Source organism: Heloderma suspectum, chromosome 6 (genome assembly GCF_057233095.1).
Source record: "Heloderma suspectum isolate Gila_16-S chromosome 6, 16-S_ref, whole genome shotgun sequence".
NCBI lineage: Eukaryota > Metazoa > Chordata > Lepidosauria > Squamata > Helodermatidae > Heloderma > Heloderma suspectum.
This window is the reverse complement of record NC_139463.1, coordinates 110,809,427-110,821,780: the sequence shown is the minus strand read 5'-3', so window position 1 is coordinate 110,821,780 and position 12,354 is coordinate 110,809,427. Positions and strand designations below refer to the sequence as shown.

At 47.4% G+C, this 12,354-nt stretch overlaps 1 protein-coding gene across 1 annotated transcript in view; it reads right to left on the bottom strand.

The window, feature by feature from the left end:
- Positions 1-12,354, bottom strand: part of ADCY4 (adenylate cyclase 4) — a 59,071-nt gene that overhangs the window by 16,827 nt on the left and 29,890 nt on the right. The window contains exons 16-20 of the mRNA XM_084808574.1: positions 10,452-10,536; positions 9,232-9,369; positions 5,647-5,754; positions 5,351-5,535; positions 1,594-1,678 (exon numbers count right to left, since the gene is read on the bottom strand). Of these exons, the coding sequence (XP_084664700.1) occupies positions 1,594-1,678; positions 5,351-5,535; positions 5,647-5,754; positions 9,232-9,369; positions 10,452-10,536 (601 nt within the window). The remainder of the gene's footprint in view (positions 1-1,593; positions 1,679-5,350; positions 5,536-5,646; positions 5,755-9,231; positions 9,370-10,451; positions 10,537-12,354) is intronic.

Genomic DNA, 12,354 nt, shown 5'->3' with positions numbered 1-12,354 from the left:
TCCTGTACTCTGGGATGTTCAAGAAGAGATCCTGGCCTTCCTCTTTGTGACAGCCTTTCAAGTACTTGAGGAGCACTATCATATCTCCCCTCAGTCTTCTCTTCTCAAGGCTAAACATGCCCAGTTCTTTCAGTCTCTCCTCATAGGGCTTTGTTTCCAGTCCCCTGATCATCTTTGTTGCCCTCCTCTGAACCCTCTCCAGGTTGTCTGCATCCTTCTTAAAGTGTGGTGCCCAGAACTGGACACAGTAGAGGGGAACTAGTACTTCAAGTGATTTGGAAGCTATACTTCTATTAATGCGGATATCCAACACACACACAGCAGTTGTTTGCGACTGGTGCAATGCCCAGCTAGCCCCAACTAACCTCATCTACAAGGGGTACACTCCAGTAGTGGCAACACAATGCTGGATCTCCCCCCCCCCGCCCCCCGGCCACGATACTCCCAAAATGACCCATCTCTCACTCCGTACATTTTATTTATTTATTTACTTATTTAGTATATATCCTGTCATTTCCACCCAAAAATGGTGCTCAAGGCAGCTAATGATAAAATCCAGATTAAAAAACTTAATTAAGGTTAAGATTAATTAAGACTTAATTAATCCAGATTAATCCTTAATTAAAATGTAAAAACATTTTTTTAAAAAAAATGATTACATGCAACAACCATAAAACAGATAAACGGCACCCAACCAATTCAAAACCCCTGCAGCGACAGACCTGCTCGAATGCCAAAGGCCTGTCTGAATGAAAAGGTCTTTGCCTGCTGGTGGAAGGACAACAGAGAAGGGGTCAAAACCTAGCCTCCCTCAGCTGGGAGTTCCAGAGCCTAGGAGCAGCCACCAAGGAGGCCCTCAGTTCCGATATCTCCCAACTAGCACCCCGCCCAAACCCATGCTAAAGTGTTTGGAGATTCCAAGAAACCACTCGGACTAGCCATTGCTTGAGATTGGGTAGGGCTTGGTTGCCTCTGTAAAGCTGCTGGACACAGTGCTCCTTACCAGAGCTAGTGGCCTTGTTGAAAGAGTTTCATAAAGTAAGGCTACATAACAGCACTGTTGCTGAGCAAAGAACTAGACTGGGGTTTCTCAAATGGGATCCAGAAGAGCTTGACTTGAACAGGCAGTTGCTGCCTTCCCTCTGCAACCCGGAATGAATTCCTACCTAGTCCCAGCATTGTTGATGGCTCTCCCACCGCTCCCTCTGCTGCAGGCAGGCAGAACAGCTACAAATTGTGGCAGCTTGCAGGAGGAAGAAGCCCCAAGTCTAATCTCTGATCAGCTCCATGGTACCACCATTATAGATGGCAAGGATGACTGTGCGGCCCCAAGAGTCCTGACCAGTGGCTTGTATGAACCATACAGTTGCCCCAGAACATGCCCCCAGAATCCTTTGCAACACACCAGTGTTCCATGGATGTGATACAGCAGTTTCTTCTCTGACAAGTCAACATGAAGGGTTGCCAGAGGGAAAAAGGTTTGAAAAATGCTGAACTAGAGAAATGAGCTCTTCATAAAATGGAAGCTCACGTAAAATGGAAACCAGTTCTCCATAAAATGAAAGCTCTTCCTGGGAGTGAAAACTGATTTACCTGCCTGGCCAGAGCCAACAGTGTGAAGAAGAAGACGAAGAATGAGAACGCTCCCATCATCTTGGGCTCCTTCAGCACCCCAGGCCTGCAAGTGAGAGAGAAGAGAGTATAATTCTTGTGCCATCTCGAGCAATCCTCAAGGTCTCCCCCTTGAACTGAATATACCCACAGGGAACTACAATAAGAAGTCCTCTCCTCAGGTGACATTACAGGAACTAAGGCAGACTGTCTTAGGTACTGCTGCTGCGGTGGATTATCTAGGAGGGCACATCCTACTTCTGGACTGTTTACACACACATGTATACGAGTACATTCCCCCCCTTTTTTTCCTCATATTCAGGGAAACATATTCATTTTAACCCCAGGGTTCTCTACAGCTCTGCTTTCTACACAGGAAGTAGACCTCCTCTCTGTGAAGGATAAAGGAATCCTAGGAATGGAATGGAACAAGCCCTTACTCCAGTAATGTTCACACAACCAATTTAGTTAGCACTGGCCAATGTGATGGTTTTCTAGCCAGAAACACTGTCTACCACTGCAGAATGTTTGTGGGTTGGAGGGGAGTTCCCACCTACACCTGTAAACATGGGGATGCAACATTAGGGACAGTTGGTTGCTGACTGGATAGGCACCTTCACTATCCTGCTGATGGCACCCATCAGCAGCCATGACAGCAAGAGGGCATGTATCCAGTCAGCGATCGTGAACTTGCATTGTGTTGAAAGAGATGACCCCCACACACACCTCTCCCACCACTTCCCAGTGGTCATGCAGGGATTCCCCTTCCCCCTTGACATGCTGTCTATCCGTTCCAAATCTGACTTGTCAAATGTGGGTGAGTTCAGGAACAGAAGTAGAGACAGATCACTTGCTCAAAAGGAGGCCACGCTTCTGGTTTTTCTATACAATTTGGGATGGACAGATCAGACTATTTTCAGCCAAAAATTCAGAAAAGTGCAGAATCAGAAGAATAACCATTCCAATGTGCACATTAGTTCAGGAAGTGTGAATCAGGTCAGTTCATTTCCAAATGCAGACCAAACAAAATCCTTGAGAATCCCTATATATGTTAACTCTTCTCTCAGGCAATGCCAGAGAGAAAGAAAGAAAGAAAGAAAGAAAGAAAGAAAGAAAGAAAGAAAGAAAGAAAGAAAGAAAGACAGACAGACAGACAGACAGAGGAAATACTTGGCAAAATTTTGTAACTGTCATGTTCCCCAGCCTTAACCCATCCTCTGGCTCCAAAGAGGATGGGTTAAGGCAGACTCCCTCCATTACTCCAATCCCCACCAGGCCACGGCCTTCCAGAACAGAGAATGTGCCTCTACCTCATATGCAGAGGACACTCCCACTTCACAGCCTTCACCACCCCCACTCATTTGTAGGAGCCAGCAGCTACAAATCAGGCAGTAGTCCTTTAAGAAACAAACTTCTTTTTTGAGGGGGTGGAGTTAACTGCAAGTTAACTCCACCCCCTCTGCTGGCCTTTATACAGCTTCAGAAAGACTTTGACCATCGCTGAGTCAGTCGACATCTCCCCTTGTTTGAGTCGCAGCTAACTTGGAGCTGGCCAAGGTCTTGGACGACCCTTCCAGGACTAACTTGCCTGGCTATTCAGCACCTCCAAACAGAACTTGCCTTGCCTTGACTGGACATCGCCTGACCTGACTTGCCAGGTCCTTGCCTGTACGTATGTGCCTTGCTGATTTTAGCACCAGGTGCCTTGAACCAAGTCGGACAGCACAATAACAGGCTAGAGCTGAAGAGGCATGTTACACATTGAAGCAGCTACCGAATGCCTTTTGGTTATCTGAACCTGCCCCTCACTAAGAAGAGTTTATGAGATCAAAGCAGGCTGATACCAAAGTTATACTGAAGTAACTCTTCATCTGAGCATGGCCAAACCAGTGTGTTCAAACTGGAGCTATGGAAACCTTGGGTGTGGCAGTGTGCTCACTCCAACATAGACACAAAATAAACATTCAAGAAAGGGGAAGCCATCAAGATCACATATTGCTCAAAGCCTTTGCTTTGGGGTCTTAGGGCCCTCATAAGAACATATGGAGAGACTTCTTGGATCACGATAAAGGTCCATCTAGTCCAGCATCCTGTTTCCAAGATGCTTCTGGGAAGTTCACAAGCTGGTCATGAAGGCAATAGCATCTCCTTGTATTGCTCCCCAGTATTGATACACTGCCACTGAACAGGGTTGGCCCTCCCATAAGGTGGGGCGAATCCCACTCCTCAGGTGGTGAATCCAGAAGGGTGGCAGATCACACATGCCCCCCACTGCCGGGAGGTCTGCATGCCCAGCTACTGCTGCCCTACACTTCACTCTGAGGACCCCTCAGAGTGAAGTACAGGGTGAGCAGCTGATCTGGAGAACCCCACTGGACACTCTGTGGGTGTAGCAAATACTACAGCAAGAGAGTGGCTGGTGAGACTCTATAGCAACAGGCCAATGCCTCACTCAGAGGGCTCCTCAGTGCTAGGCATAAACCTACCTGATGCCCAAAGAGCCATGCCAGCCCAAATGTCTCACTCTGAAGAGTCTTTCCTCAGAGTGAGGCATTCTGTGTGAGGTGGCCCTGGTTATTGCCCGTGCTGTTGCAGCACAGGTGGTCTCCAGGCCCATCTCCCTGCCAGCGTCTCATTTTGAGGAAGTATCCTTCGGAGTGAGGCATTGAGTGCAGCAGCTGGGTGGGGAGAGAGGAGGAGGAGGAGGGCAGTGCATCCTCCCACCCCAGGCAAGACAAGAGAAAATTTTGCACCGGTCCCGTCTCTGGCTCTGGAGGCTCCATTCAGCCATCATACCTAACTGTCACGCAGGGCTTTATAGACTCAGACTTTGAATTGAGCTCAGGAACTTGCTGGGAGACAGTGGACTTCTTTCGATACAGAGAACATAGGATCTCTTAGCGCAGTCCTTGCTAGCAGTCTAGCTGCAGTCTTCTGGACTACCTGCAGCTGCCACTAATGCTCATTGCAGTAATCCAACCTAGAATTTATTATGGACATGGATAACTGTGGCTGCACTATCTCTGTCCAGGAGCAGTGGCAGATGCCTTGGGAAAGCCCTTACGGAGGGCATGAAGGCAGTCGCCATTTCTTGCTGTTCCTCCCAATGGAGGCTGGTGGCTCCGATGTCAGTGGGCTGGTGAATCCACTCCGGGTTTTAGTCAGAACCAGTCAGGGAGCTATCCAAGGTGCTTCCGCACCTTGGATAGCTCCTTTAGGGTTCTGACTGGTTCTGACTGAAACCCAAAGTGGATTCACCGCCCCACTGACATCGGAGCCACCAGCCTCCACTGGTTCCTCCTCAACAACTGGTATGCAGCGGCATACTTCCTCAAACCATGGACCTTCCATCAGAGTTAATAGCCATGGATTGACCTAGCCTCTTCCATTAATTTGTCTAATGCCCTTTTAAATCCATCTAAGTCAGAGTCCATCACCACAACTACATACAATGTATAGTTTGATAAAACTCTATTTTGCCCTGTTCCAGCCTATCTTCCCATTGCCTTGTTATCTATTTTCTAAAATAATAATAATTGTAGTCTTTCCTTGTAACGAAGGTCCCTTGACCATTTTGGTTGCCCTTTTCCACACCATTGCTACCACAGTCCATCAGAGTGGGAGTCCATCCAGTCCAGTAATGGAGAATCACTAACCATGGGAGGTATTCAGTAGATTCCAGTTGGTTTTTGCATTTACAGAGGCAAAGGGGGTTGTGGATACCATGAGGACTAGTTACCTGAGAGCTGCCTGGTTAGGGTAGAGGCAGGAGACATAGCAGTCGGAGAGCCACGAGTGGGTGTGGAGGAACAGCACGTTGTAGACGATGAGGCAAAGTGTCAGCATGGTGAGCTTGAGCTCAAAGTTCATGTGCAGGAAGAGAGAACACGAGAGGAACCCCAAGATGCAGCAGTAGATGTAATACTGGAGGGCAAAGAGAGCAGGACAGAAGGAAGAAGAGGACAGGCTGTTAGAAGAAATTCATGGTCCACCATAGAAACACAAATGGTAACCCCCAGAGGGAAATGTACTTACAGGCACACTGAAGAGAGAGTTGAAGCGAGCAAACTCTTGTGTGATGTTCATACCCGCCATGCTGGAATTTAGAGGCTTCGAAAAGCACGAGGTCTCTGGCATGAAGAACTGATAAGCAGCAATCAGAGAGAGTATTAGAAGGGGTAATGGATTTGCTCAGCTTCTGCCATCAGGCAGGGGACCAAGGACCACTGCCTCCCCTGCCTTCCAGGAATGACATCACTGCAAAGGGGACACCAACTTGGTGGCCACAGATTGAAAATGCAAGCCCAAGAAATGTTTCCCCCATTCCTAGTTGAAGAACCGATCTCTGTCCTCTGCCTTTCCCCTCCTTCTTCCTTTGCATGCCTTGGCTCTTTAGTTTGTAGCCCTGGTGGCAGGTCCTACCTCTCTCTTTTACTCAGGTGAACCACTTTGGGAGACAATAACCATCTGAAAACTGGGATAGCAATACAGTCAATACATAAACCTTACATAAGAAGAGGTCTGTTGGATCAGACCAAAGGCCTGTCTAGGCCAACGGTGGCCAACCAAAGCTTTTCAGAAAGCCCCAAAGCCAGACAAAAATCCACCACCACCATCACCACCCAGTGTTGTCCCTGCCTCCCTCAACTGGTATTCAGGGCATCTCATACATTGCCTCTGAATATGGAGTTTCCATCTAGAAGTACTTGCTAATAACCCAAATTCATGACCGACCGACTGTCTGTCAGTCTATCTTTGTATCTATCTTCCTGCTTATCTCTCTCTCTTCCTATCTATCCATCAACTACCTATCCATTCATCCACCTTAGCTTCCTGTCTACTAGGGCTGGATTCAGAACTGGTCATCCTTAGTGTGAACCCATTTAAATCAATGGGGTTTAAGTTTGTCATGACTAATTTAAGTCCCATTGATTTAAATGTGTGTACTCTAAGGCTTTCTTCACACAGAGCTTTTATCCTGCGATTGAGACGGCTCCTTCATGGAAGTGTGCAGGCTCTTTACATGACGCCATGAATCTCCAAGGCGTCTCTTGCACTAAATGCCCTTTGTTCCACTTTTAAATAGATCGCAGATAATGAGCTATCAAATTACCCCGTTGTGTTGAGCTTGAATTCCCTCTGTGAAAAGAGGAAAAGTGGCAAGAAGAGGAGAGAGACCAATGAAAGATCATGGAAGACTCAGCTATGGGGAGAAGGGTGGGGGGAAAGGAAGGGCATGCAGAGGGAGTCAGTGGTGATCCTGCATTTAACACAGAAGCAGGAAGCCCCGTTTTAAATGCAGGATTTTAGGCTGGTGTAGAAATGCCCTGTAACTCTTCAAGCTCCCACATCAGCCTATCCCCAGGGCTTTGCTAAACTGATTCAGCAGCAGCATTCTACAGGCTGACCACACTTGATTCTAACCCTATCCTAACTCTGCTCAGAGGACGTGATTATGGAGGCTTCATTTGTAGTAATTATGGTGCACACTGCATGAACACACTTGCCCAGGATATGCAGAAAATGAATTAAGAGGTTTAGACAGAAAAAAGGGAGACAGTGGTGATCCTGCATTTAAGACAGAAGCAGAAAGCCCCGTTTTAAATGCAGAATTTTAGGCTGGTGTAGAGATGCCCTAAGTCTACAACCAACCAACTATTTTTAATACAACTACTTCTCTTTTTTAAAACAACGACAACAACATCCTCCACATGCAAGTGCAGAGAGCAAAACACAATCTTAAAAGAGGCATTTCCCCTTTTTTTTCTCTTTTCCCTTGTCTCTTTTCTTCCCCCCATTCTCTCATTGAAAAATATGTTTACTATGCATACCTGCATTATTTAAAAGCAAAGGAAGTATCACTCTTTCTTCAGAACTGTTGCTTTTACTCACATTCAAATTTACTCAAGAAATTAGTCAGCTAAAACCCATACATTCATTCATCAACTAAAGGTGCAACCCTATGCATGTTTAGACAGAAAAAAAAGTCCTACTACTCCCAGTATGACCCAGCCAGCCAGCTTACCAATGGAAGGGTTATTTACTCAGCTTAATTGCCATGCAGGGGACAATTTTTAAGGGGGATCCTGGCTGGGAAAGGAAGGGTGATCCTCTCTTCCCCACATGCTGCAACACCCCCCCCCCGAAATTCCTCCCGCCACATGGCAATTAAACTTAGAAAACAAAAGCTTCCATTGATGCTGATGAAAGCCTTTGTTTTCTAAGTTTAATTGCATGGTAAAAGGGGATCATGAAACAACTTGCAAGCCACTCTTTTTTGTGCACTTTTCCACACTTGCAAATTAATTCTAACTGAAGATAAACTACTGATTCCAGATGATCTGGTGGGGAGGGGGGTGCAAACTAATTTAAAGAATGTTATTTTATTTGGTGTGATTTGGATACGAAATGAATGGACTGGATTGGGCTTTGGTGTAATATAAACATATGTCAGGACTGATTCTGAGTGTATGGAGATAGTTAGCAGTTGAGATGCAGAAGGGGAACAGCGAGAACTGGGGGAGGCATCTTCCCCAGCCAGTTCAGATATGGTTGGTTAGGCATGCTTCTCAGGATGCTAGCACCCAGTTGACTGGGCCTGAAGACACACCCCCCCCCCCATGAGAATCCAGGAGGAGGAAGAGAGTATGGGGCGTGACCTGAGGGATGCTAGACTGTGGCGCGGAGCAAAGCAGGAAAAGTTAGAGGCAGAGCTCAGACGGTCAACGTGGTTGGCGATGCGTGAGGGTCGACATAGGGGAGCATCACTGGATGGGAGAGGTTTCCCTCCCTAAGTTATTCTAGCCAGCAAGTCCCTGTTCAAACTGCTAGCAACATTGTAGTCCCCATTTGGATTTCCTGCTGTTATTTCTTCCTAGCCTGAGAGTCTTCGGGGATTTGCATCTATAATGAACCTGTTGATAGTGAATTAAAGACATGAGACTGAAGCCTCTCTTCTTGTGTGTGTGCACGAGGAAGCTGGGGGCCAAGGGAATGTGACAATATATCCTGGCAATTCGTATATATAAATGTGCACATATTTATTTATTTTTATTTATTTATTACATTTATATGCCACCTTTTTTCCTCATTTAAGGAGCCCAAGGCGGCGTACATAATCCTCCTCCTCTCCATTTTGTCCTCACAACAACAACCCTGTGAGGTGGGTGGGGCTGAGAGTCTGTGACTGGCCCAAAGTCACCCAGTGAGCTTCCATGGCTGAGTGGGGACTAGAGCCCAGGTCTCCCGACTCCCAGTCCAACACTCTAGCCACTACACCACACTGGTGTAAAAATAGCATATGTACACTTTATGCAGGTTTCTACCCTATGGGCCTGGTCCACAAATCTTTTTCATGCCTAGCAATGCTTCTAAGTGGAGGTTGGTGGCTCCTATTTGAGTGGGGCGGTGAATCCGCGCTGGGGTTCAGTCTCAAACAGTCAGAAGTCTAAAGGAGTGATCCAAGGTGCTGGAGCCGTTTTGAGGATAGGGTTCAGCACTTTGGATAGCTCCTTTAGAGTTCTGACTGAAACCCAGAGAGGATTCACTGCCCCACTGAAGTAGGAGCCATCAGCCTCTGCTGATGCTTCTGCTCCCTCCCTCCCTCTGGTGGCAACTTACCAAGTTCAGCACGGCCATGGTGAGGACTACAAGGATGGTGACGATGCCCAGCGAGACCCGTAGCCATGGCTGGGTGCAGACACTGGCCGAGATGGATGGGACCCAGTATAAAGCCTTTGGGCCTTTCAGGAAACACTTCTGACGCAACAGGGGGCCACACAGAAGAGAAAAGAGCATCCAGTTGAGCCAGGATCTTGTTTTCAGTTTTTAATTCCTATTTCCACCCTCATCAATGCTATCATCAATTTATTAAGAGCTAACCAATGGGCCAGGCTTCGATCAGGTTGAAACAGGCCTTGGTTTGGTACTGAAAAGCCTTCAAGCAAACGAGCACAGCTGGAAAAGTTGGACACATGTCTGCTGGCACTCCTAGGCATGCCCCCTGCCATGGTGGCCCCTCCCCCAAAGCCACACAGCAGGGTGGGGCGAGGGCAGGTGTATAAGTCTCTCCCTTGGCCTACTAATCCTCCCTGGCTTCAAACTCCATGGACTGCCATTTTGATACTTTCCAAGAGCTTCGGCTATTGGGCAGTATAAAAATGTAATAAATACAATACAATAAGTAAATATTATGAATATGATTATGTTTTTATTTCCCCACTCCCTTCCAAAGGACTCTGGACATACATGGTTCTTTCCTTCCACTCATTGTAGCCTCACAACAACTCTGAGAAGTAGGTTAGAATGGTAGGTGGAGACTGCTTCAAGGATACCCAATGAATTTCATGGCCATATGAGCCTACATCTCCCTGGTCCAACCCAGCACTTTAACGCACACTCCATACTGCCTGTGTCATATGAAGCAGGGAGGAAGGTGATGTACAGTACAGCAAGTATGATGGGCAGAGGAAAATGAACTTTTCCTTTGCCCATGCTTCCCCACTGAAGCCACATCATTTCTGCTGTTGTCCTCCTGGCAGGGGTTACTTTCGATCCAAGAGGCCCCCTGTAAGAAAATAGCTGAGGTCAAGCTATTTTGCTTCCTCTCAACAGCAACCTTACTTAGTGTGATCTCTCTGGCTGGCAAATAGAGAGTTGCCATGTCTTCTGGTAGTGTGGGGTAGGTGGCTTCTTGCAGCAGTAATGGACCAGCCAGCTAGAACTCCCAGACCACAACGTTTTGTCATCGCCACGCTCACAGTTTGAGAGAAAAGATGCTATGACCCTACAGGTTCCTCAGCAGAAACAACCAGATATTCACTGAACGCAAGATGACTTACTGCCAGGCGACCAGCAAAGCAGGTGAGGAGGAGAAGGAGGAAGAGGAAGAATGAAATTCCATAGGATATCCCCAAGGCTTCTGTCCTGGATGGAAAGGAGGAGATGAGGCACTAAACTGACATGTCTTTGCACCATTTACATTTTAAGTCTACAACGGAGGGCCCTGCTGGTGCTATCTAACACATTTTCTAGTTCTTAGGCCCTGACTACCAATGTGTTGGGGGTTTTCAGCTCTTATTTACTTACTTATTTCATTTATATCCCGCCTTTTTTCCTCCTTAAGGAACTCAAGGCAGCATACATAGAATGTCAGGATTCCTTTTGCCCCTGCTGAACTTCAAAAGCCAAAACAAAACACAGACAAGAGGCTTCAGTCCACAGCTTTTAATCCATTACTTCAATGAGTCATACAGATGCAAATTATCAGTGACTCACAGTTTACAAAGGAAATGCCTTCAGGGAGTTCAAAAGAAAGCTACGAAAGTTGCCCACAGTTTAAAGAAAAGGCGGGCTCACTATCCTAACTTACGGGGAGCGAGGGAGATCTCCCTGTCTCTCATGAGGGAGCACAGCACAGCTGTTCACACCGGGCCAATTGGGCAGACCGTCTAAGCTACGCCCCTGCCATCTCTCTCTTGGCTCTGCGTCTGCACCTGGCATCTAAGAATTCAGGCTCTCCAGGCCCTGCCTCTCCCTGTTCGCTATCTCTCATGGGGATAGAAGAGTGGCCCGCTCCGTCCTGCTTGGCCTTTTAAACCTGAGGAGTCTGCCTATCCATGTCTGGTGAAGCCTGGGAAACTTCCTCCCCCACGTCTTGTGGTTCTTGTTCACAGTCTGAACTACTCCGTCACTCCCTGTGCTCAGAGGCAACCCTGACAGTCCTCTGCCCCCTCCATTTTATCCTCACAACAACCCTGTGAGGTGGGTTGGGCTGAGAGTCTGTGACTGGCCCAAAGTCACCCAGTGAGCTTCTGTGGCCAAGTGGGGGCTAGAACCCGGATCTCCTGGCTCCCAGTCCAACACTCTAGCCATTACACAACACTGGCCCTCTGTGGGAGCCCAACAACGCTGACCCCTGGTTAGCAGGCCCTGATAACATCCTTGTGATTTATTACATTTGAGTTGCTGTTGCGTGTTATGGTGCATCTCACAAGCAAATGAGGTTCATAAATAAGGAACTGTTCCTTGACACGAGGAAGGAACCATTCCTTGAAATAAGGAACCATTCCTTGAAACAAAGAACAGCTGGCAAGGCTAGTCCAGGAACTATTTGACCATTTCACCCATTATTTTTGCAACCGAGGCCTTGTGACCTTAGAAGCAAAGAGAGACCATAGAGCAGTAGCAGCATCAGCAGTGGCTGCTTCCTGCCTCACTGTTCCAATGGATCTCTTGCCCAGCCTCATCTCTTCTCAGTTTTCACCAGTCAGGATTCAAGCTTTGTCCCGTAAATGCTTCTGTAAAACATCTCTAAGGCAGAGGAGCTGAACATCTTTCAGTCTGGGGGCCACATCAGAGTGGTAGTCAGGGTCGAAGGCAAAAGGGGTGATGCCAAAATACCAGAGATACTCAAATTTTTTAGCTTAAAGCTTTCATTGCCAGTAACTAAGCCTTAGGAGAGGCATTTCAACCTTTGAGAAGGGTGTGTGTGTGTGTGTGTGTGTGTGTGGGTGAAACTGCACAAAAGCAAGGAAACCCCCAAATCATTGGTGGTTGAAGGAAAGGTGGCATGGGCTTGTGGGGGACCCAGGAGAGTGAGATTGGGACCTCAGCAGGGCTGGATTTGGCCCCTGGGCCTGAAGTTCCTGGGCCCTTCTCCAAGAGCCAAAGTAGCCATTCACTTGATATATAGGTGCAGGTTTTTCTGTAATAAGTTACAAGCATGTGTGCATTGGGGGAGAG